A 25,849-nucleotide genomic window follows, 5' to 3' on the forward strand; every position below is an offset into this window, starting at 1 on the left:
CCGCACAAAGCCATGTAGCATCACATGATAGAGCGCTGTTGTACTACATTAGAAAGCAGCATGACGAGAGCGGCAATAAAAGTAAAGTTCCTTTTTACACTCAAATAAATTGAATGAATGAAAACTTTTAACATAATTATTATACCTTATAATATCTCTTTACAAACTTATCAAAAAATATGAGGTGAAAGAAGACTAGGATAGTAATGTTAGCTGAGGTAGCTTTTGTCTGTTTATTTAAAAGACTGACTACCTTTCTCTGTAAATTTAAAGGCACATATGATCTACTGTGGCTTTCTGTGGTGCCAATATGGCTTTAATTTACTATATTAATGACAAAATGTTGAAAAATGCGCTGGGATGTCCTGAGAAATCGAACAGTGCTCGGAGTCGCCGAGTGCCAACCCTGTTCTAGCGCATCTTACTTGCTTAATTAACAAATCCTTCACAAGCTCAATCATGACAGCAATAAACTGCGCAGTGCGTTCCAGGACAGATCCAAGGCCCAATTTGGCAAACGCTACCCTCAGTTAAACAAGCGCACTGTGGTCAAACGACTGAGACTTGCAAAGACTATGCACTTCACTGGACTGTCTTGCCAGACGGTTGGAAAAGGCTCATTGTTAAGGTGTCAGCCGTGATTAGCAGTGGTACAACTTCATCAGACCGACGACACAAGAAGCTTATTTTTCTGTTTTTTTTTTTTATAGCCTTCACAATGTGGTATTAATTATTGATACTTCCTGGCTGTGACTCTGTGGCCATCAGTGCAGCGTGATGATATAATGTTCTTTCCCTTCCTTCTCTTTCGCTCATAAGAGCGCTTTCTGGGCCCTGACTCAGGCCCACAGCGGACAGCTGTTCCTGCAGCCTCGGAGGTGCCAGCTGGTTTATCGCTCCATTCCAAAAACAGGTGTTTTGGATCCTAATGATGGATTCGGTTTCAAGCAGAGTTCTGTGGGCATGCTCATTACCGGCCCGAGCCAGTAATGCACCTGCGTAAACAAGAGGTTACAGAGCCAAGGCTAATACCCACTCATTTAGGCTTCCCCTTTTAGCCCCTCAGACTAATGGATACATGGATCGACCGGGAGAGAGATATAATGGAACCTAGTTGAGACCCAAAGCCATATTTAAGAGCAGGGTCATGGGAATCTGTGAGTTTGGTGGAATCTGACATCACGGATGCTAATATTGTTGCTTGAAATTCTCGAATGGCTGGAGAGAATCTCTGGGTCATGCTTGATTCGATTGTAGTTCATTAGTAATTGGGCCTTTGCTGACGCTGGTAAATACAGTGGAGGAATTGACCGTGTTCAGGAAGGCGTTAAGAAGCGCCCAGGATAATTACTGGTGGTCAGAGTAGCATAGCATAATTCAGTAGGGAACGAGCTGTGTCCATGAGGGCGTCACTAAATTCATTACAGGATTACGTGCAGTTTGAGAGTGCACTTCAGACAGGAGGAGAGAGCAAAGCAACACGTGCGTTGAACTCCATGGCCTGCAGGCCTATGAGCTCAGAGTGGAGAAGGTGCAGAAGTGTTGCATCTCCAAGGTCCCAGTGCAGCAGAACAGTACAGGAGTGTTGTTTGTATGGCCGTGAATTGACCGTGCAGACTGAATTACTCTCCCAGAGCGTTTGACCTGTCCAGCTGCGGGGGCTGCGTGGCCTTGACTGACCTGTAAGGGGAGTGTCATTTGTGTTGGGGAACACGCGATGAGGTTATTGATACGATTGTCTTGTCAGAGGTTGTGACCTATCCATCATGGAAAATCGAATCATCCCGGGAGGCTACAGCGGAAAGTCACTATTTGATGTGCCAGCTAAAAGCACTTCCGTGTATCGTCACTGTTTGATCTTTTGTGAAAACACCAGCCGCCCCTTACGTTGTGTGAACATACACTATATGGCCAAAAGTTTGTGGACACCCTTCTAAATTACTGAGTTCAGGTGTTTCAGACAAATCTATTCGTAACAAGCGTGTAAAAACAAGCGCCTAGTCATACAATCTCCATAGACAGGCACTGACTGTAAAGTGAGTCATAATGAAGAGTTCAGTGATTTAAAACATTGCACTGTGATAGGATGCCACCATTGCCATGAGGTAATTGTGAAATTTCTGCCCTGCTAGATCTGCCCCAGTCAACTGTAAATGCAATTATTGTGAAATGGGAGCATCTAGGAGCAGCAGCTCAGCCACGAAGGCCTAGACCACATAAAGTGAAGCATGTAACACGTAAAAAATTAGTAGCTTGCCGCCACTGGACTCTGGAACAGTGCAAACATATTCTCTGGAGGAGTCATAATGAGTCATAATGGAGTTTTCATACACCTTAGCTTAGAAAGCATCAATCAATGACCTGTTTGCTCTTCCAGCAGGGGGTGATTGTAGCTGGTGGGGAGGAGTACCTCATTGAGCCCCTGGTTTCTGCTGAAAACCATACGAGTGTGGATGGGAGAGAAGGGCGCCCCCATGTGGTGTACAAAAGGTCATCCTTGCGACATCTGTACATGGACCAGTCCTGTGGAGTCATTGGTAAGTCTCCAGTCCTAAAGATAGATGATCTATCACTCTGCATGAGTTCAGTCTTTCATGTGATCTGTCTGATATGGTTTGATGTGGCCTAGCAAGAATGTCAGTGTAGCCAGCATTACTGTCTGTAAAACAGAAACCTTTGGAGTAACATGTTGAGCTTTCCTCTGTTCTGGCCTGATTGCTAAAATTATTAGAGATGGCACGATAACACTTTTTTAGGCAATACCAATACTTCTCATTGTTCTTTTCCATTGTAGCACCAGGACCGCAAGGATTGTAATGGTTGGGCAGCAATGGCTAGCAGGCTGACAGCTCCACCAACCATAGAATGCAAGCTGTTTCCTGCTAACTAAGCTAGCACTACCACCTAGGAGCTTAGTTAGCAGACTAACAGCTCCAGACACTGAAGAACAGGTTTGATTCAGTTTTGCTCCATTGACACGAGCTTAGAATCGAATCTGAGCACAAAGTCTGGCGTTGAAGTGATATTTAGCTGGAATCGAGTGTGTTCTGAAATGTGTGGAGCCGTTAGCCTGCTAGCTGTCCCTGAGCCACTGTTGTGTGTGGTTTTTCTTCTGTAGTTCTAAGGGCATTTTCACACCTGGAAGTCTGGACCAATGTTTTTTGTTACATTGCATGACTTTGATCCAGTTAATTTTGGTTTTACATTGTTTTATAAGTGGACTTTGCATGACACACCTACGTTCTGTATCACTGACGTGGGCTGCATCTCCCTATACTTGCCGATGATTGGTTTGTAGAGGAGCGTGTGTCTGAGGTCAGTTCGGTGTGTAGACTTTTCTATTTGAATGGAGGAAACTGAATGAACAGATTCATTTTGTTGCCACTACACTATCTTTATATACTGCTGCTGCAGTTTCTTAATCTTCAGGTGGCATTGCTCTCCCATCCTGTCAAATCCCCTCTCTCTCATCCTGTAAAGGTATAAGATTTGGCTTTTTTTCCTCCAATTTTCTCCCCAATTTAGACATACCCAGGCCCACCCACTAGTTAGGACTCCCCCAGTCACACAGTACCAGCAGCGCTAGGAGGGCGAAGGCTAGCACAGGCTTACTCTGAGTCCTTTGTAGCGAGCTGCCGCTAACGCAATGTCATGACAGCTGAACACGCTCGGAGGAAGTGCCAACCGCCAGTTCTGTTATATCAGCTAAGAGACACCTGCGCTGGCCAGAATCTTGGTGAGTGATGAGGGGAGATGGGGGCCATCCTACCCACCCAGAGAGAGCGAGGCCAATTGTGCTCTCTTGGACTTCCGGCCACGGATGGCTGTGGTATCACCAGCGATCAAACTCATGATTTCCTGGTGATAGGACCAACACTTAGATGGTTGCACCATTCGGGAGCCCCAGTTTTGACCTTTTTGTGCGTTTTTTTTCAAGGTGACTTTTGACTTTTTTGTCAGACCAAATTACAGTTAAATACAGTTAAAAATTAACTGTACTTTTTCTTCATCTGCTGTTTAATGAGTGATGATAGCCTGCCACCAACTTCCTGTAATCAGTCCGAAAGTCCAAACCATCCGAAAAAAAGTGTTTTCACACTGCAAACGAACCGAACCATGATTCAGTTTGATACGGACAGAGAACGCCTCTTTTGGTCGGACCAAATTTCGGTCCTTTGGTTTGGACTGTGGTCGAAAGGCACCTTTCACATCTGCTAATCTGGTTCAAACCAAAATGGAAAGTCTTTTAACTTTAATCTGTCTCATTGTTATCACATGACCTGCTTTTCTTCGCTTTGGATTATGTCATGCTAAAAGTACTTCTGTGCTATATTTAGGGCAGATTTGTTGTAAAATTGGATCGACATTGTTTTGTTTTTCCCTCTGATATCAAACCCAGCATGTTCTCTGGCATCAGACTGATACTGAAACTGGGTAATGCTGCCATCTCTAGAATTTTGTGATGATTCTTGCTCCAAAAGCTGTAAAATCAGTTGTTTCCCCAAGACATACACGACTTTGAGTGCTTAACAGTCTTTGGCTGTTTCAGATGAAAAACCCAGCAAAAGCTTCACTTGGTGGCAGCGAACCATCAAACCCTCCCCCAACCAGATGGGACGTGGCCAGCTGCCGCTGAAGCGCTCGGTTAGCCGCGAGCGCTACGTGGAAACGCTGGTGGTGGCCGATAAGATGATGGTGGGATACCACGGGCGGCGAGACATTGAGCAGTACATACTGGCTGTTATGAATATTGTAAGTTTCAAATCTCCTGGTTCCCTGTACAGTTTATCACTGTTGATTTTGTAAGGAAGATGATCACACTGGCTATTTTATCACAGCCCCTTTTTGACTACTTGACCTCTGTAGTTTAGAAAGTGATCTATCATGTAAATCCATGTGTTTAATAAAAGGGGAGTAGATCACACCAGGCATGCGTTAGCGGGGGAAGAGGTTTTTGCGACGTAAGACACATTGCTGCAAAGTCCCTCATTAAGACTGCGGCATGTTTACACTAGAGACCCCCAACAAACAGACCTTGTTCTGCCTCTTAGAAGCCTGAGGGGCTGTAGAAGGGTGGTAGCACTGGTTAGAGCATTTGGCAGCAAGGCATGAGTTCATAAGGTCATAAGTTCAGTAGTCTCCAAAGTGAATATACTTAGTTTGTCAATTCAAGCTGAAGATAATGGTCATCTGACAAAGCCTGACTCTGTGTTGTGTTTTTTTATGATATGAAAACTTATAATAAACCTTATTTAGTCACTCTAGAGTAGCAGTATATTTAGTACTGTGTAGTGTAGTACTGTAGTATAGTCATCATTTCATAATTAGCACCCACTTAGTCCTGATCTTAGACGGTATGGAACTAGCAGCTTATGATGCTCGTGTGTTAAGATGTAAACAAAGTCGTTCAGAGTGGTTTGGTGTGAAATGTTCTTTATTAAGTTTACTTATTAAGTCAGAATTGTTCACAGCGGTGGTGATAGGAACCAGATGTCTGAAAACTTTAATGATTATAAAAGCTATGTTGCCTTATTCCTGAAACATTGTTTTATCATAGTCCTACCAAAAACCTTTGGTCTAAAATGTATTTTTACGGTAATTCATAGTGGAGAGACACATGCAGGGCATCGTGAAGCATTTTTTCAGATTTACCACTGTTTTAACATTTTTAACATTACCTATAAAACTCAGAAGACGTGTAGATTCACTGGTGGTTTTGGATTATAAACGAAAAGGCTATATTTGTGTTGTAGAGTCGATTCCCTGAATCAGTGAAAATGTGCCATTTCACATCAAAACAATCTGAACGACTTTATATTTACATCTGAGTTATGTAATTATACAGAAATTTAGAAAAAGTGGTGGAATTCCCCTTTAAGCTTGTGTTAAACAAAGGGCTTAGCTGAACTGTCTGCAATGAAGCTGCAGTTTTTACGACAGTCAAGAGATTAACGTGTCACAGTTTACAGTAAAATCAGTGAACTTCACAGTTTTAGAGAGAGGTTAAAGAGAGAGAGAGAGAGAGAGAGAGAGAGAGAGAGAGAGAGAGAGAGAGAAAGAGAGAGATGGCTCTTTTTTTAGACTGGTCTTTTCTTCTTTCCCTGGAGGTCAGGTTGCCAAACTGTTCCAGGATTCTAGCCTGGGGAACGCAGTGAACATTGTGGTGACTCGACTGATCCTGTTAATGGAGGACCAGGTAAAAAAAATTCCCATTCACACAGATCCATTCACACAGTGCTGATTTAGATTTAGTCATTTCATGTGTCTTGAATGTGCAGCTCCACATTCCATTTACACTCACACTACAAAAAAAAAATATTTTGTCTGGTGAAATGATCTTAAATCTAGTCTATACATATATATAAATTCTCATTTTGAGATGGTTGAAGAAATATTATATAAGTATTCATTTATTTCCAGACATTTTTGGCTTGTTTTAATAAATATGCTTGAAACAAGCAAAATTATCTGCCAATATAGTGAGATCATTTATCATTTCACTTAATTGAAAGTACTGAAAAGAAGTGTAAAACATCTAGAAATAAGTAAAAACAATCTTACAGTGTTCCTTCAACCATCTCAAAATGGGAAATATTTGCTATTTCGACTACATTTAAAATGATTTCACCTGCTAACAGAGCATGTTTTGCGGTGTGGTCACTTACATCTCCATTAGATGGAGAGAAATCTGATTTGCATCAGCGCTACAGTCATTTAAGATGATGTTGGGCACCACAGATATTTTCTTCTATGCAGTTCTCCATTATATAAGAAGTACACAGTGCCCAAAGGTAGCCTCGGGATGCTCTGTACAACTTATATCTTGTTTATTCATCACTTTCCAAGATAAATGTATCATTTATTCATTCATTGACTGAAAACTGAAATAAGGCAAGGAATAGTACTGAAACATTGGTGGGACGAACACTGGTGTCTCTGTCCTTTATGTACGTCAGTATTTAGTATTTTATTCAGGTTAGTATTTGGTGCATGCCCCTTCTGTTGAAGTCTTCTAGGCAAGGAGTGAAGGAGTTAGCACAGCTGATGCTCAAGCAGGCTTGTTGGATGTTCTCTTTTGGGTGGCCGGGTTTTGAACAGGTTCTTTCTTTCTGCCACTTCAGCACATCTTTCACTCTTGATTTTGGAGTTTTCTCTGTATCTGTAATCTGAGACTTTATTACCAACAGACAGTGTTTTTTTTTGTCAGTATAACCCTCCGGGGTCCAGGAACTCATCTGTGCATCAAATTGGATGTTTCTGTTTCTGTTTCTCCATCTTTGTGATGATACAGTGCAGAAATACGGTTCACACATTTCCTGAATCTACCATCTGAACTCTGGTGCACCAAATAAGCAGACCTGAGCAGGTCGCTGTCGGTTTGCTTGTGGTTGGTTTGAAGAACAGGATGAACTGTCATCTCCTTTCTACAGAACTTTGTTGGTTCGTGCAAAAAATGGATTTAGAATTATCTCACTATATTGGCAGGTGATCTTATTTTAAGAAACATACTAGAAACAAGCAAAATAATCTGCCACTATAATAAGATAATTTTACTTAATAAAGTGACTTAAAAAAGTAAAAACATCTAAAACACGTAAAGTAATCTTAGAATATACTTATTATTTTTGCGGTGTGGAAAAGACGAGGTCCTGGTGCTGTTTTGACATGTGCATGTGTTTATTATCTCTTTATAAGCTCTGAATCGGTAAACAGAATGAGTAGTTTTCCTTTTAAAACGAGGCTGAGGCATGCTGAAAGCCTTAATAAAATACTCGATATACACATGTGACTGAACATAAACTCACATAAATTATATTATGTATTAAGGTGCCGAGGTTTCTCCGTTTTGTAAAAGAAGTAAGACCCTCAGTGCTGTTACAGGGATTTCACCCAGCTTTGCATCATTCAAAACCACAGTAATGCAGAGAGTCTCGTGGCTTATTGCTCTAATATCACAAGACAGATAAAACCAACAAGCCCATGTAGAACAGAGAAGAGCATGATTGTTGTACAGTTGTTATACATCATAAAATCTGTCCAGTCACTTGTCTTGTCTATGTTTTAGTTCAAAGTTAATTAACCCCTTAAGTGTCCAGGGCCCACCGGCAGGCCCAAAGTTTAATTACACACTTCTAGAACCTAAGAACAGCTCAGCCAGTTTGCATTGTAATCCGTGTAGTTACTGAATAATAAGCCTTAGTATGTAATAAGCCTGAGATTTTAGGAGGTTAAATATGTCAGTGTTAATGCTAAGCACAACAGAGCCAAAATGCAACAGTGTGTCATCTTCTGCTTTGGTCCGGCCCAAGAGAACCGAACTACAAGTACAAATGCACCCTTAAATAAACGGTTCCCAAGGCCCAATCCCATTTCACCCCTTGCCCCCAGCACTCAGCCCTTACCCCTCTGTTTTGCGCGTTCACCTCTAGGGTTAGGGTGTCTAGATTCTTGTTGAGATGGAGGGGAGGGTGAAGTGTTAGGGCTACATGACCCTCCAAACGGAGGTTTTTCAGTCACCAAACAGAGAGTTATGAAAAAAAAAAAGAAAAACCGGCAAGATGGAGAACAAGAGACCAAAGAGACCCACAAATGTGAGAATTTTCTATGGTAAAACTTATAATAACCATTGTATTATCTTAGTTTAATGTTGTTTCAGTGTATTATGGTCCTTTTCTTCATAACAAGCATAAAAATTGCTAGTAGTATCCTGATGTCTCGGTAGATAGCTAGCTAAATTTCTCATTCCACCTTAAATGGTGCAGCAGTCACATACATACAACCTCAGGTGTCAGAACTGCTGTTCCATTTAAGGTGGAACGGGAAAATTCAAACAAGAAGCTGGTGAATAGCTGATCTTAGCTTCATATCACTGAGGAATTAGTGGTGGACGATAATAAATTGCCCCTCTTTGAAGGCATATGATGCCCTAAATGTAACTAAAGCCCAGCAGTGAGGAGCTGAACTTTACCCTCCTCTTCTATCACTGCAGACTGGCAGGGTCGCCTACAGAGCAGCGCTAGTAGCTGTTAATGAAGTAATGCTCTTTATTTGAGGGTTGTTCTATTTTGTAGGGGAAGATCTCAACCACTACCCCTTTTAAACAGTTCTAAAGAGCAAGGTGACACTCGAAAGCAAGGGGTAGGGGCAAAAAGAAGAAATGAGCTAAATAGTTCTTGGCAATGTTAAAAATCCTTAAAAATAACTGACTAATGAGCTTTAAGGTGTACTAATAAGAGATTTTAAGAGGATGAACATTTAAATGTATTTTCATATTCATTTACAATAAGGATTCTTTGAAGAACCATCCATTTAAAGGTTCTTTAGTGGTTCTTCTTCTATGGCATCACTCCAAAGAACCCTTTTCAGCACCTTTATTTTAAAGAGTGTAGTAAGCGCACTGTTGTAGGACCAGGAACGCATGCAGGAGTTCATTAGGACGTTAAAGACAGAAGCTCGTATTCTGACAAGCTGGACAAATACGGCCCCCGGAGTTATGCTCTGCTCAAAGGGCTCCTTGTTTGTTAATTCATGGAGCTTAAGTGTCCTTCCTGAACGAGCCTCTCAGACAGTCCCCGTAAGTCCAGTCTGTTTGCTGGCCTGCTGTACTGGGTGCGGTGCAGACCCTGCCATGACTGCTCTTGTTGTTGGTTGTGACCTGTCGCTCCACCCTGGTGACGTGCGTACATGCACACCAATAAGCATTAAAACATTAATGTAGGGACTGAGCTGGGGATCCAGACTGAGCTAGCACTGTTCTAGTCTGTGTGTGTATGTGTATGTGTGTAGTATGTCCAAAAGTATCCAGACAGCCTACTCATTAGTGCACCCATTGCTGACACAAGTGGTCAATTGACATTGCTTATTGACCAATAGAAGGGGACGCTGGAGCAGCTGCACGTGAGCCTGTGGTCACCATGCCCAGTGCCAAACTAGAGGGGTGTGATGCCCCCAGCATTGGGCTGTGGAGCAGTGGAACTGTGTTCTCTGAGGTGATTGAGCTACATCCAGTACCTTTGGGATGAGTTTGTGATGCAGAACTGATCATCCGACATCAGTACCTGACCTCACTAATGCTCTTGTGGCTGCAATCAAATCCTCACAGCAATGTTCCAACATCTAATGTAAGGCTTACCAGTAGAGTAGAGGCTGTTACTGCAGCAAAGTAGGACAAACTCTCTATTAATACCCATAGGATGGGCAGGTGTCTACAAACTTTTGGACATATATTATGTATATTCATATATTGCGTACTCACAAATCCCTCCTAAATGCTGTATAATGTTAATAATATGGAATGTGTTGGACTGTGTCCACTGCCCACCCCGGCTGGGGTGTTAACGGCAGGCCTTGGGCGCGCTGGCCTCACAGCGTCTCTGGAACGAACAGCTGGAGTTCAGACCTTTAAACAAACCCATTTAGGCTGCAGGGGAAGGCCTGGCAGCACCGCGAGGGCCTCTGTGGCGTCCGTAATCACGCATTAACCATCCCAAATCACATACGACTAAAAATACCCCCCACATTCGTGCTCCTGCAATTTGTTCCGCCTAATGTCATCTGACAAATGATGGCAGTGAGGTCATTACGCTCGTTAGGGCCTGCGTTAGTGTGCTATTATTATTGTACGTCAGTATGTTGTGGTTGAGGTTGAACTAAAAGTAGCCAGCCTCCAAATCAGAACACCACACACAGACGCAGACATTACAGACGCTCCCCCAGAAAGGGAAACCCGCAGAGCAGGGCATTATGGGTAGAGATGATTATGGGTTATGTCACTGTGTGCATTCCCGGGTTACGAGAGTGACCGAACTGCAGCCAGTGCAGCAGCTGCTCACTCAGAGAGAGAGAGAGAGAGAGAGAGAGAGAGAGAGAGAGAGAGAGAAGGTACGAAAGAGGAAAGAGAGAGGGAGAGAGGGAGGGAAGGTGAGAAAGAGGAAAGAGAGAGGAAGAAAAAGAGAGAAAGAGAGAGAGAGGGTGAAAAAATAAAGGGAGAGAGAGAAGGAAATAGAGAGAGGGAGAGAGAAAGAGAGGGAGAGAGATTGAGGGAGGAAGGGAGAGAGCGTGAAGGAGAGAGAGAAGGAGAGAGAGAAGGTGAGAGAAAGCTTTAGTGTGAGAAAAGAACAAGAAAAGAGAACAAGGGAAGGTGAAAGAGGAAGAAAGAGAAAATGTGAGAGAGAGAGAGGGAGAGTGAAATAGAGGGAGAGAGTGAAAAGGGATGGAGAGAGTGTGAAGGAGAGAGAAAGAGAGGGTGGTAAACAGAGGGAGAGAGAGAGAGAGAGTGAGAGAAAGAGAAAGGGAGAGAAAGAGGGAGAAAGAGAGAAAGGGAGAGAGAGTGAAGGAGGGGGAGAGAGAGGGAAGAAGGGATAGAGGGAGAAAGAAGGGAGAGGGAGGGAGAGAGAGAGTTAGAATTAGAGAAAGTAAGAGATAATGAGAAAGACAGAGAAAGGGGCAGGTAGAGGAAAAAGAAGGGAGGAAAAGAGAGAGGAAGGGACACAAAGAGAGAGAGAGAGAGTCCTAGAGTGAGAAAAGAGAGAGAGAGAGAGAGAGAGAGAGCAGCTCTGGCAGTGTTAACGGTTCCTTGAGCCAGAAGGAGAAACGCAGAACTGACCCACTGCGCCGTAAACACATTCACAGTGATAGAGAGACAAAGGCCATGACCCAAACAGGACTCCCTCTAATACTGTACTTTAACATATTAAAGTGATAGTTCAGTGGAAAAGCACATTTACACTTTCCACTTAGGTCAGATGTAGCTGATCAGCCAAGGCGTGTTTGGTGTGTGCAGTTTACTTCTTTAGGTTTTGTTCATTAGCCTATTCCAGGGGTCGGCAACCCAAATGTTGAGAAGAGCCATTTTGTCAAGTTTCAGCAAAAATCAAACCACCTTGGAAGCCACAGTGTTTCATGTTTATTTTATTGAAGTAACGTTTTGCATTCTTGGCTGTAAACATGTCTCAGTATGTGCTGATGTACTAGAATTGGCCAAAAAATACAGTATAAACAAAAACGCAGACTTACTTTGCTCTGCTTTAAGCTTTAGCTCAGCTATAGTGGCTTTTCTCACATCTCCAGCAGGAAACTTTTCCTCAAAAGTAGAACAGTTTCTTGTAAAATGTCTCTCAATGTTCAACTTTTTACGTAGCTTAGGTCAGCTTCTCATTCGCCAGCTTCTTGTTCGAATTGTCCCGTTCCACCTTAAATGCCCTCAGGTGCCAGAATGTAGCTAACTATGTAGCAAACTGTTGCACCTTTTAAGGTGGAATGGGAAAACTTGAACAAGAAGCTGGTGAATGAGAAGCGACTTCAGCTTTGTGACTTTTTAGTGTTTGTCAGTTTCTCGTTGCAGATTCTCGTATCAGGAAACCAGCTGGAGTGATTATAAACATTTACTGTTAAAACTTTGTTTAATGTACCAGTTCAGCTCCTGAAGTTCTAACTAATGAAAGAACTCGCTTGGCTTTATCTCCCTAAATACCACAGGGGGGATAATTTTCAGATGGACATTTCAAGATATTTTAACCCTTTTGTTTCCAACCAAAACGTAACAAATAACTATTGAAGTATCAAAGTATTACTGCACTGATTACAGTGCTTAAATACAATGAGCCTCATAATGCAGCTGAACTAAAAATTACAGACATGTATTTTTTAATTATTTTGTTTCCTGAATTCCAGAAGGTCCTGAGGAAAATTGTGAGAATCAGGTTTTTGGCTGACCTATTGCTTTCAGAGGTCACAAGAAAGGAAAAAGATGCTATTTTTATGATTATTTCTGCATTCATCCTGACATCTTCACACATGTCCTAGTCTGATCGTGTCAGCTGGGCTTCATATTCTCACTGTGTGAGACTGTTTCTGTAATAGTGCACATATCTTCTCACACATTTTTGGTTTGGTTGATATTATGATCTGTTGTGTTGCAGCTGGGCTTCATGTTCTTACTGTGTTGTTCTGTTCTCTGATTGGCAGCCCACTCTGGAAATAAACCACCATGCGGGAAAGTCTTTAGACAGCTTCTGCAAGTGGCAGAAGTCCATCCAGCACCGGAGCGGCCATGGAAACGCCATCCCCGAAAATGGCATCGCTCACCACGACACCGCGGTTCTCATCACGAGGTTAGCAGTTTAAGAACTAGGGCTCGACTGATGTATCGCTTGGCTGATAACAGCTGCCCATATTGTTGTAGTGGTTGTAGTTTTTATACAGAGCTTGGTTGGTACTGTAACGAACAGGCGCCACTAATGGGCGAAGTACTGGGCCTCATTCACCAAGTTCTTGAGAAAGAAGTCACATTTGTGACGTGTTCTTAAACCGCAGAACTGTTCACACATTTGTGCTCTTGAGTGTGTGTAGATTCTGTTCTTACCTAAGAACAAACCCCAAATAAGAAAACACTGGTGATTGTCAGAATCTTCATGAAAACTGCGTAAGTGGGTTTTAAGAAGGAATGTCTGCTTAAGAACAGTTGGTGAATGAGGCCTGTTGTTCTTTTTTGACAGCTTTACGTGTTTCAGGTTACGTTACTCATCTTTATCACAGAAATGCAGGCTGAACTAAACCTGAACACAAATCACCATCTTGTTGAAAATCAAATAAATGTGTAAAATGCATCCCAAACTAAGTTTTAGCATGACACTGTATAACACAGTAGCAATTTACAGTCCCTTAAGTTCTACAGTCATATGCAAAGTTTGAACACCCAAACTTTTGTTGACTGTAGGTATGTACCAGGTGAGTGTGAGATACAGCTCCAAAGTATGAGGTATTTATCTTGGGTTACATGGTGGCAAGTTCCAGAACAGATTGACTTAATTACACTGAAATACCAAACAGGTATTAACTTGGGTAAGTCTGTGGTATAAACTCCAAAGTGCTGTGTAATAATTTGAGGGAAAATGATAGTAACCAGCTAGTCTAACTAAATCACACTGTAATGCTAAGTATAAGCAGGAAGGTAAGCAAGCAGTCAAGCAAAGTTTATTTATATAGCGCTTTTTACAACAGGTGTTGTCACAAAGCAGCTTTACAAGGAAATCAGCATTACAGAAAGAAATCTGGGTCCAAGCCCCCATGAGCGTCGCCAGTGGCGACAGTGGCAAGGAAAAACTCCCTAAGAGAAACAGGAAGAAACCTTGAGAGGAACCAAGACTCAGAAGGGGAACCCATCCTCCTCTGGTCGACACCGGATAGTAAAACATTGTTAGTACAAAAACGGGGAAAACAGGTGGAGCAAATGATTAATTTGATTAGTTTAGTTTATGCAGCAGCAGCAGCAGCAGCATCAGTGGAGTCAGGATATGAGGGTGAGGTTAAAAGTAATTTCGAAAAAACTCCATGTAGCATGTATGGAGTAATGGGTCAGTACAAAGACGCTTGAAGACATAAGAGTCTTAGCTGAATCCGGCCTGCAGAAGGAAGCAATGATTCTATAATAATGGCTTTACTTGGTCTTTACCATTTACATTTTCTGATCTACTTTTTGATTATACTTTTTTTCTGATTAGCTTTCCCACCACCTTGTTACTTTAAAAAATGATAAAGTTATGAGATATTTTTACAGTGTCCTTTTTCACCTTGATACCGACAGCCTATCTGAGATCTCACCACCATGTTACCCAGAATAATTACTTCATACTCTGGAGATTATACCTTGCATTTACCTGGTTGATACCTAGAACATAAGAGACTGTAAAAGAAAGCACCAGCAAGAGAACGGATGAAAAATAAGAAAATAAGGCCACAAGGGAAGCTCGTCTGGTGCTATGATATTTACATTAGTTAAGGCTTTGAGTGTATGCTGTGTATTTGAGCTCACATAATCAACAGGTGACAATCATATCAGTCACTAAAGCACTGTTTACCTAGAATTGACTCTTAACTCTTTAAATGTTCAGGATCCACCAAACTTTTATTACATACTTTCTAGAACTTAACGATAACTCAGCCAGTCTGCACTGTTTTTAGTGAAATAATTTAATAATAAGCTTTGCTGGGGGGGAGGTGTTCAAACTGGAATGCGTTTTTGCAGACCAAGGCGCCGTTTTATTGTTGTTGTTAATGAACGACAGCTCTTTAGTTTAGCTTGTTTTTGTGAACCGAACAACATTTGCTAGCTAATAGTAGTACTTTTTGCCTGTACATGTGGAAATGATAGCTTGCTAGCACAGCTGGGCTCTTATCAGTGCAGCACTTGAGAGTTTGTGTATGTTTTTTGCTGTTATGTTATCTAGAAATATCAAGCAAGATGTTTGATTAAGTTTAGTTAGTCAGTTAGCGATCACTAGCTAACATCAAGAGCTTATGAACAAGGAGAAACACAGCTCAGCGCAGCCCAACACAGCCTTCAAAAAACACAGCCCCAAGAAAAAAAGGCAGCGTGGTGCACCTCCTGTTTTTTCCACCTTCAGAAAAACAGTGTGAACCCCCCTCAGGATGTATAAGCCTGAGATTTAACAATGTACTGGTGAGCAGTTTGACCCTGTTTAGAACAGAGTGGATCCCCTGCTTTAATATGCCTGATTTGGCTCATCAGCTAACCATCCAGCCCTTCATGGTGTGAATCAGTGCGTGGATCCAGGACTGAGACTGAGCTCCACTGGTTTAAAACACCTTCAGAAGTGAGCTGAGAGCCTTCAGCCAGAAAAACTGCAGACGCTTCTCTCTCCGCTATGTGCTTTGACTGATTTACTGGATCTTCGTCCTCTTACATGCCTCAATTTAGGCCAAAAGTGTGTTTAAGTCTGTTTATCTCAACCTTGTGTTTGGCAAGAAAATGCTCTGGAGCAACACACACACACGCATACCAGCACAGCTGCCTGAAATCTTGCTGCGTTTATCCAGGCCCGGAGAACTAGAGCACGGAAACACTGAAGAATCGGAGAGGGGGTCGTTTAGGACAACGGGCAATGCAAAACAGTTCTATAGCTTTGATCTGTAAGATAAGCAGTGAGGTTTTGTTACCCTTGTATGTGTGTGTGTGTGTGTGTGTGTTATCTGAAGGATGGGAAAGTGTCTGGGAGAGCATCCCTTGCTTCCTGTTATTGTCCTGCCTCGGAGATGTCAGGACAGCGTTCAGTCTGTGGACTGTCCTGCTGTTTTTGGGGAAGGGTATTAAAGGGCCCATATAGTGAAAAAAACAAATTTTTTCGCCTTTTCTGAAATAACATTTTAAAGTAGAATGTGCACTTTGTTAAAGTTTCAGAGCAGACTATTCACGCTGCAGGTCAAGTACAGTTGAAGCTGCAAAAACAACCAGTTTTGAATTCATTGCTTTTGTGATGTCACAAAAAACATCACTTTGGTTGATTTTCTAAGTGAAAATAAAGTTAATACATCCTTCTAAACACATTTCGGCACATTTTAATGCACAATTATTGTTTTTTTTGCTGAATTTAACTTATTTGAGACACAAATAAAACATAAAATGTAGCTAGTGCTAAATTTATGGCACGTACCATATTTGCATAGATTGTACAATTGTGTAGTATTGTATATATTTTGTATGTTTTATAAAACTCAGCAAATTTTGCACTCATTTAGAAAATCAACAAAACATGTAATTTGACCAGGGGGGCTTAAACATTTATGACTTCCCGTATATTTGTATTTAACCTGCAGCAGTTAAGCCCCACCCAACTGTGCTGAGGTTATAAGGAGTGTTTCACTTTAGACTGCTAAACTGAAATGAGGTGCAATACAGGGTAGCCAATCAGAACAGAGGTCATATAAGTATATCAGTCTTAAAGAGACAGTACCAACAACAGCTTGTTTAAGGTTTGAAAATAGACAAAAATGAATTATAACTTCATACATACACTCACAAAATTTTAAGTGGACATCTGGGGGAAAAAAGGTAGGATATGGACACAGTAAATTTTTTCTGCAGGCCCCCACTGGCAGAATGGAAATCAGCTTAAATATTGTTAAATTAATATAATAAAAGTAAATATTTTACCTGTAACTCTGTTATCAGATTAATTAGGTGATTAACTGTGTGTGAAACGTTGAGCTGCTAGTGAGCAACGATGGGCTAAAAAGAGAGAGATGAAGACCCCCTGCTGTGAAAACAGTTCATCATGCTGAGAGAGAAACGGACTGCAGCTTTTCTAAAATCAAAAAATGATGTACAATAGAATAAAAAATAGCATGTAAACACAAATAAAACACTTTCGTAAATATTGACTTGCTCATGTTGGGTTAGTTGGCATAAAAATGTTTCTTCAACATTAATGATGAAAAGAAAGGCCTTGTCCAACTAGGGGCCTCTAAAATAGGTGGAAGTTGCATATTATAATGGTAACTCTTTATTTGGAGTGATTAATAAACGCTTTACAGATTATCAGTAACACATCAACAACATATCAGTGAAGTATCGGTAGTGAAGCATCTGAATACACTGAAGTAAATATCTTGTCGATGTTCTGTTGATACATTACTGACATTAAGTAGATGTGTTGTTAATATGTTACTTCCATTACACAAAACCTAACCTTACCAACCTTACCCAACACCTAACCCTCACCCTGGCCCTAATCCGAACCCTAACCTTGACCTCAACCCAAAACCTAAACTCTGGGCCTAATCCTAACCCTCATATGTTTTTGACATATTACTGAGAGTCTGTTGAGTGTTTGTTTCATCTGAAAAGGACCACTCAAAATAAAGTGTCACCACTATAGCTACTGTAAAAGGGATCAAAGGGATATTGAGTATTTGCCTCGTTCTCTTGCCATATTCAGGTTGTTCTCTGTTGTGTTTTAGATACGACATCTGCATCTACAAGAACAAACCGTGTGGTACACTAGGTAAGATTCATGACAGCACAATAAGCCATAACAGACATTTTTCATTATATTACAATTACGTTGAACATGTTCTTACATCTCATCATCTATTATTCCATGAATGACCGAAGTATCATCTCTCTTCTGTCCATAACAAAGCTAATTCTAGACTGAGTGGTAGTATACACTTCGCTCCAGATCAGTGTTGTATAATGTGCTGTAACTAATCCACTAATTTTATGTGAAATGACTGTTTTAGGCAGTTTTAGATGAGTTGTAGGATGAGTTTAGTTCTGTTCCTCTTTAGAACAGTAGCCTGTATGTGTATGTGTGTGTGTGTGTGTGTGTGTGTGTGTGTGTGTGTGTGTGTGTGTGGATCAGGTCTGGCCCCGGTCGGTGGAATGTGTGAGCCAGAGAGGAGCTGCAGTATAAATGAAGACATTGGCCTGGCCACAGCGTTCACCATCGCCCATGAGATTGGACACACGTGAGCAACGTTTTCTCTTCTCTCGCTCCTCTTCCTTTTTCTCTCTCTCTTTTCCTCATCCCTGTTCTCTAATCTCCTGGTTTGGACTCTTCATCGAGCAGCTTGTTGCTAAGCTTTTAGCTGTTGCCAGCACTCTGACAGTTGCTAGGACTCTGGCTGTTGCTGAGACTGTGGTTGTTACTGAGATTCCAGCTGTTGCTAAGTTTCTGGCTGTTGCTAAGCCTTTTGGTGTTGCTAGGAATCCTCTTGATGTTGGGACTCCAACTGTTCCTGAACCTTCTGGCTGTTGTGGAGACCCAGACTGTTGCTAGGACTCCAACTGTTCCTTAATTTTCTGGCTGTTGCTGAGACCCAGACTGTAGCTAAGCTTTCAGTTGTGGCTAGGAATTCCTGTGTTGCTAGGACTCCAACTGTTCCTGAATCTTCTGGCTGTTGTGGAGACCCAGACTGTTGCTAGGAATACACTTGTTGCTAGGACTCCAGCTGTTGCTGAATCGTCTGGCTGTTGCAGAGACCCATACTGTTGCTAAGACTTTGGCTGTTCCTAGGAATCCGCTTGTTGCTAGGACTCCAAATGTTCCTGAATTATCTGGCTGTCGCTAAGACTCTGGCTGTTTGCTAGGAATCCAGTTGTTGCTAGGACTCCAACTGTTCCTGATTTGTCTGGCTGTTGCTAAGACCCAGACTGTTGCTGAGACTCTGGCTGTTGCTAGGAATCCACTTGTTGCTAGGACTCCAACTGTTCCTGATTTGTCTGGCTGTTGCTAAGACCCAGACTGTTGCTGAGACTCTGGCTGTTGCTAGGAATCCACTTGTTGCTAGGACTCCAACTGTTCCTGATTTGTCTGGCTGTTGCTAAGACCCAGACTATTGCTAAGACTCTGGCTGTTGCTAGGAATCCACTTGTTGCTAGGGCCCCAGCTGTTCCTTAACTATAGGCTGTTGTTGAGACCCAGACTGTTGCTAGAACTCAAGGTGTTGATAAGTTACTGGCTGCGGCTAGTAATCCAGTTGTTGCTAGGACATGAATCATCTGGCTGTTGCTGAGACTCAGACTGTTGCTGAAACTCTGGCTGTTGCTAGGAATCCACTTGTTGCGAGGACTCTGGCTGTTTCTTAATTGTCTGGCTGTTGCTGAGGCCCAGACTGTTTCTAGAACTCCAGGTGTTGATAAGGTACTGGCTGTTGCTTGGACTCTAGCTGTTGCTAAGCTTCTATCTGTTGCTGTAGGACTCCAGCTGTCAATAGGACTTTGGCTGTTGCTAAGGCTTTTGCTGTCGATAAGTTACTGGCTGCTGCTAGTAATCCAGTTGTTGCTAGGACTCCAACTGTTCCTGAATCATCTATTGCTGAAACCCAGACTGTTGCTAAGACTCTGGCTGTTGCCTTAAGACTCCAGCTGTTGCTAGGACTCCCACTGTTGCTAAGACCCAGACTGTTACTAAGACACTGGTTGTTGCTAGGACTCCCACTGTTGCTAAGCCTGTAATTGTTACTGATAAAAGATTAAATATATTCTGGTATTCAGTTCATTCCTAGTTTATTGGTGCTAAGAGGCTATTTTTGAAGTCCCAGTTAATTTACAGTTAGTTATGGTCAGTTAAGCTTTTTCTGCACCCTGAATGACATCATTATATCATGTCTCTGCAAGTCCACCAACATCTGTTAACCAGTCAAGGACACATCCTTCACCTCTACCTCAGAAACCCCTCCACTTAGTCATACATATATTGATCAATAACTGATTACTGAAACTCAGAGCTCACTGATCCAGCACCACAAACACCTCCTAACCCAAACATTAAGTTAGCGCGACCTTACTTATGTGTGGTGGTAGGAAAGTCTCTAGCACACTGTTTCTCAATCCTTCTCCAGGGGACCCACTGCCCTGCACAGTTTCGGTTATTCCCTGTCTCGACATGCCTGATCTAACTCATCAGCTAATTATAAAACCCAGCAGGAGCTGGATCAGGTGAGTTGGGGCAGGAGTGCTTCAGACCATGCAGAGCAGTAGATCTTCAGGAGCAGAACGAAGAAACACTGATCTAAAATGTTTTCCCATATTCACATTGGTTCTTTCAGCTTGCCAGCTCTTAAGCATTTAAAAAGCCAGCTGCTGGCATTAGACTTTTGCCATCTGTTGGAAGGTGTTGGTGTTTTTGTTTGAAAATATTGGGTCTGCATGTAAGGTTGGAGAATGGTGGTGTTTGTTGGAGAATGACAATATTTGGAGAACAGTCATATTTGTTAAAGAATTATAATGATTGTTGGAGAATGTTGGTATTTGTTGAAGAATGTTGGTGTTTGATGGAAAATGGTGGTATTTGTTGGAGAATGACGGTATTTGTTTTAGAACTGTGGTGTTTGTTGGGGAATTGTATTTGTTGGGGAATGAAGGTGTTTAGGTGTTTTGTTAAATAATAATAATTTGTTGGAAAATGGTTGTGTTTGATGGAGAACGTTGGTATTTGTTGGAGAATGGTAGTGTTTGTTGAGAAATGTTGGTATTTTTTGGAGAATGTTGGTATTTGTTGGAGAATGGTGGTGTTTGTTGGGGAATGAAGGTGTTGGTGTTTTTGTTTAGGACTGCATGTTCTGGATGGTAACTCTTCACTTAAGGTTGGAGAATGGTGGTGTTTGTTGAAGAATGACAGTGTTTGGAGAACAGTCATGTTTGTTAAAGAATGATAATGATTGTTGGAGAATGTTGGTATTTTTTGGAGAATGGTGGAGTTTGTTAAAGAACGATTGTTGGAAAATGGTTGTATTTGTTGGGGAATGATGGTGTTTGATGGAGAATATTGGTATTTGTTGGAGAATGTAGGTGTTTGGTGAAAAATTATGTATTTGTTGGAAATGATGTTTGTTGGAGAATGATGGTGTTAGAGAATGATGTGTTTATTGGATAATGATGGTCTTAGAGAATAATGGTGTTTGTTGGGTAATGTTTGTGTTTGATGAAGAAGGATGGTTTTTGTTGGAGAATGATGGTGTTTGTTAGAGAATGGCAGTCTTGGTTGGAGAATGATGGTGTTTGATGGAGAATGATAGTGTTTGATAGAGAACAATGGTAATAATTGGAGAGTGATGGTTTTAAGGAGAGAAAGTGTTGGAGAATATTTGTGTTTGTTGGTCAACAATGTGTTTATTGAACGATGTGTGGTGAATTTTGCTGTTGGTGTGTGTGGGAGAATAATGTTTTCTCTAGAGAATGATGGTGTTTGATGGAGAATGTTGATGTTTGTTGGAGAATGTTGATGTTTGTTGAAGAATGATGATGTTTGATGGAGAATGTTGATGTTTGTTAGACAATGTCAATGTGTGTTGGAGAATGATGGTGTTTGATGGAGAATGATGGTATTAATTGAGGAGTGGTAGCTTTTAAAGGAGAAAGAAAGTGTTTGTTGGATAATATTTGTGTCTGTTGGTCAACAATGTGTTTGGTGAATGATGTGTGGTGAATTTTGCTGTTGGTGTGTGTGGGAGAATAATGTTTTCTATAGTGAATGATGGTCTTTGATGGAGAATGTTAGTGGTTGTTGGACAGTGATGTGTTTAATGGAGAATGCTGGTGTTTGCTGGAAAATGCTGGTGTTTGCTGTAGAATGATGCCATTTGATGGAGACTGATGGTGCTTGTTGGAGTACGTTGGGTTGCATGAGAGCTCCATTTATGAAGTAACAATATCAGATTATAGAAATAGAATCTTTCTAAATAGAAGCCTCTTGAGACCCCCATATTCCAAAAGCCCTCCTTCCAGAAACCTGTACTTAAACGGTTAACAGTGGTCTACTTTGCTTCGGTCTTGTGTTTTACACACATATATATATATATATATATATATATATATATATATATATATATATATATATATATGTATAGCTACACACTGTTATTGGAAGAAGTTACGACTCACTCTTTGCTAGCCGACTTGGCTGTGGTTTGCCTGCCCCCATGCCAGGCTCCGGGCACGTCTTCTGCTGTCTCTTTCCTGGATTTCTGCGTTTGCTGGGTGGATTCAACAGTGGCCTTGCATTCCTTTCGCTCTGGTCTGCTTACAAAACGTACAGTACGTCTTTACAGTATCCACACATGGATGGTTTTCTCCGGACCTTCAGATGTTCCCATGAAAAGCAGATCCTTTGCGTTGTCTGCTGTTTTGATTGTGGAAAAGCGCAGTGCCCTATCAGGCAGGAAATCTGTGGCTCTGTTTATGCAAGGTAATGGAGAGAGCCGTTAGCCTGGCTGCGCTCTGAGCTTCGGCAGGTGGAAAAGTCATTAAGGAGCTGCTCCTAATGCAGCGGCCAGGTAGCTTTAGAACCGGTGTCCCTGGGGACTGTCTAGACAAGGGGGCATATGCGTGTAGGATTACATAAGAGAGAGTTACTGTAGGGAGTGTGTGCGTGTTGGTCTATAAGCAGGTGTCTAGTCCTTATATCAGTAAAAGAAAGATCTGTGCAAACCATGCACCCATCCATCCATTCATCCCTCTTTTCTCTCTCTGTCTGCTCCTTTATTTCCTTGCCTTTCTTCTTTTTCACTCTCTCCCTGCCTTCCTGCTTCTCTCCTTCCTTCTCTCTCAACCTCTGTCCATTTTTTCCTCAGGTTCGGCATGAATCACGATGGAGTAGGGAACGCGTGCGGGGTGCGTAGCCAGGAGACGGCTAAGCTCATGGCCGCCCACATCACCATGAAGACCAACCCCTTCGTCTGGTCCGCCTGCAGCCGTGATTACATCACAAACTTCCTCAAGTGAGGATTTATATTCCCTTTTGGAAATGAATCACAGTCCAGGACATAAACTTACCAGGCGACTATTTAGCGAAGAGTGTAAAATTTCTTTTTTTTTTTTGAGGATTTTTATTAGGCTTTTAAAGCAGTGATCAAGCTGTGTATTACAGTAACTTTCTGAACTTAGAGACTGTATTAGTTCACAAACGCAGTATATAACTGAGCTGTATTTTCCTTTGCTTTATTAATTCCATATGAGACAGTTAATCTGTATACATACTCTGTGTGCGAAAGTCAGAGACCACTCTTTTTTATTTCCAGTCAAAACTCCTTTCAGTAGAAGTTATTCATTTTCAGGAGATGAGCTGGTTAGATATAAGATAATCCACTTGCATAAGCAGGAGGAAGGTCAAAGGAAAATAAATGGTCTTTCCAAATCTGGAAAGTGGGATTCCTAACAACCACCTGCAAGAACTGGTAGACCACCTAAACTGCCCCCATCAGGCAGTTTTATCAGCATATGAGAACTTCAGCGACGCAGTCCGGACAAACACTTTGACAGCATGATTCTTCAGGAAACTTGCAGTGCACCTGGGGGTGTGGCCTACAGTCCTGTGTAAATTAATGTTCAGTATTCTAAGCTGCAAAAACTGCCTGTTTAGGATTCCGTATTTATGTGATGTCACAAAACCCAGCACATTTACATATATCTGCCTATTTGTCCATCTTTTCAGCCCTACAGCAGTTTAGCCCCACCCACTCACCGGGGACCACACCAGACTGCTTTTTGAAAGAGGCACAGTACAGGGCAGCCAATCAGAACAGAGCTCATTTACATGTATCAGTCTTAAAAGCACTGCCTGTTTAATTCTAAGGGATAATGAGAGGTTGTGAAACAGTCATATAAAAATGAATTACAGTTGTTTCAAGAAATATGTAGGAGATGAGGCCTTGGGATTTAAATTAGAATAAATGCCTGGCACAGCTTTTCCTTAAAAAAATGCAACCTCTACAGCATAATAATAGTCAAAGTCATCCATAAAAAGTCTGGATTTTTTTGTGTGCTACCATTTTACTCATATAATCAGATTTCTTGATAGAAAAAAAGCAGTAGATTGCTGTAACTTCCAAAACTGCACATCTGATGCATTTTATAGAGCTCATAGCTAACTCTCATAGCTAGCTGTTGCTGTTAAGTGATGTGCAATCACTTTATGCACTCTGTTTATATAGTTTATTAAAGCAGTAAGCCACAAGAGGCCATGCGTTACTGGGGTTTTAGCCCGGGGAAGGGTGTTGTTAGGCACAACACGAAGCGGAGTGCCTTAAACCCCCGACTTATGACAAAATCACAGTTATGCGGGTGGCTTATTGCTTTTATAAAACGGCGGCCAACATTAAATATGATAAAATACACATTTTGCCAGAAAATCCACCAGGAAATGGAGATCCCTTAGTGTGTGATTTATTGCCAAGCAACCATTACCTGCTGAATGAGGAGAACGTTCGGTCGCCTATCGCTGTATATTTCGGGTCATTTCATTCATTTTTTATGCATACCAATAAAGGTATCATAACACAGCACTGTGCAATGCAAAAACTTTCACTTTATAAGTACTATTTGGTCACCAAATTACAAGTGCGAGTCTTATATTTTGCCAGTTTAAAGGTCTGAATCAAAAATGGCTCCCTGCTCCCTACACAGTGCGCTTACTATGAACTTACATAGTGGTTCCTGCACCCCAGTGCAAAATATAGCTAAAATAGTCATTAAAATAGTCATAAAATCATTTGGGATTCAGCCACATTCATGTCTGACAAATAGTGCACTGTTCATCCGCAGAAGCTGGAATTTCAAAACTTCCATAGGTAGCACACTACTTAAGGCGTTTGGGATTCAGCTTGGGATTGACGTGATTGAAACATGGACATTTGAGGCATGTAAGCCATTCAAATGACATACTTTAAACTTTTATATTGTTTTACAGTTACTCATATCGTAATACTTTAATTCCAGCCTGTGATATTAATGAAGGAGTTGTTTAGGCTGTTGGCTCTTTTAGCCTGTTAGCTCTCCGATCAGCCCGGTTTTGGTAAGAAAATAAGCCGTCAGCCCCTCAGTTTAAACAAAAACGGGTTCTTACTTCATTAGAACACCGGTGGTCCATGCGAGCAGAAACACAGTCAAAGATTATTCCATTCCAATCCACAAAACTTGGGCTGGAGGAGAGCTGTCAGAGTGACTGGGGCCAGAAACATACTTCGCACAAGTACGTGAACGTGGATGCTTTGAGCTCCACAGACGCGGTTTCTGTGTTGTAAAATGTGTCACTACGAAAGCCAAGCCTGGCCAAACTGTCTCATACCACCAGTGCACTTTCTCACAGTCAGCTGTCACGGCAGATGAGCAGCTGGGCGAGTCTCTCGCAGAAATGCTTTACATCATGCTGATAAAACAGGGAGAGCAGCTCACAGGCGGAGGAGTCACTGCCCACATGTTTAGTAGTTGCGGCTGTTGGAATAACAGTAGATTCCGCCCTGATTTTTCCTCTTTTGCCCCCTTGTAGAACCCAGTAATATAGTAATTTCTTAATAATGTGATAACGACCAGACATTTAATGATATTTTGCACTTAACTCGAAAATGCAGTAAACCCCATTCATGTAATAACTTGCCCAATAATGTAATACAATGTTAAACTGATAAGGTAAAAAATTTTTGCAATGATAATATAATACCTTATTTTATTTTTGGGAATTTATTATATTTTCTGGTTGATCATTTTTTCAAATTGATCACATAGTAGTTTGTCTGATAATGTAACTGTTAAAGAAAGCACTGTAGGAGAACT

The 25,849-nt window shown here is 41.6% G+C and overlaps 1 protein-coding gene across 1 annotated transcript in view; it reads left to right on the top strand.

The window, feature by feature from the left end:
- adamts10 (ADAM metallopeptidase with thrombospondin type 1 motif, 10) overlaps nt 1-25,849 on the top strand; it is a 120,837-nt gene that overhangs the window by 24,831 nt on the left and 70,157 nt on the right. Inside the window, exons 4-10 of the mRNA XM_036579527.1 lie at nt 2,378-2,537; nt 4,550-4,752; nt 6,113-6,196; nt 12,967-13,112; nt 17,758-17,801; nt 18,162-18,267; nt 22,873-23,019. Coding sequence (XP_036435420.1) covers nt 2,378-2,537; nt 4,550-4,752; nt 6,113-6,196; nt 12,967-13,112; nt 17,758-17,801; nt 18,162-18,267; nt 22,873-23,019 — 890 coding nt within the window. The remainder of the gene's footprint in view (nt 1-2,377; nt 2,538-4,549; nt 4,753-6,112; nt 6,197-12,966; nt 13,113-17,757; nt 17,802-18,161; nt 18,268-22,872; nt 23,020-25,849) is intronic.

The sequence above is a fragment of the Colossoma macropomum genome, unplaced genomic scaffold (genome assembly GCF_904425465.1).
Source record: "Colossoma macropomum unplaced genomic scaffold, Colossoma_macropomum, whole genome shotgun sequence".
Classification (NCBI taxonomy): Eukaryota; Metazoa; Chordata; class Actinopteri; order Characiformes; family Serrasalmidae; genus Colossoma; species Colossoma macropomum.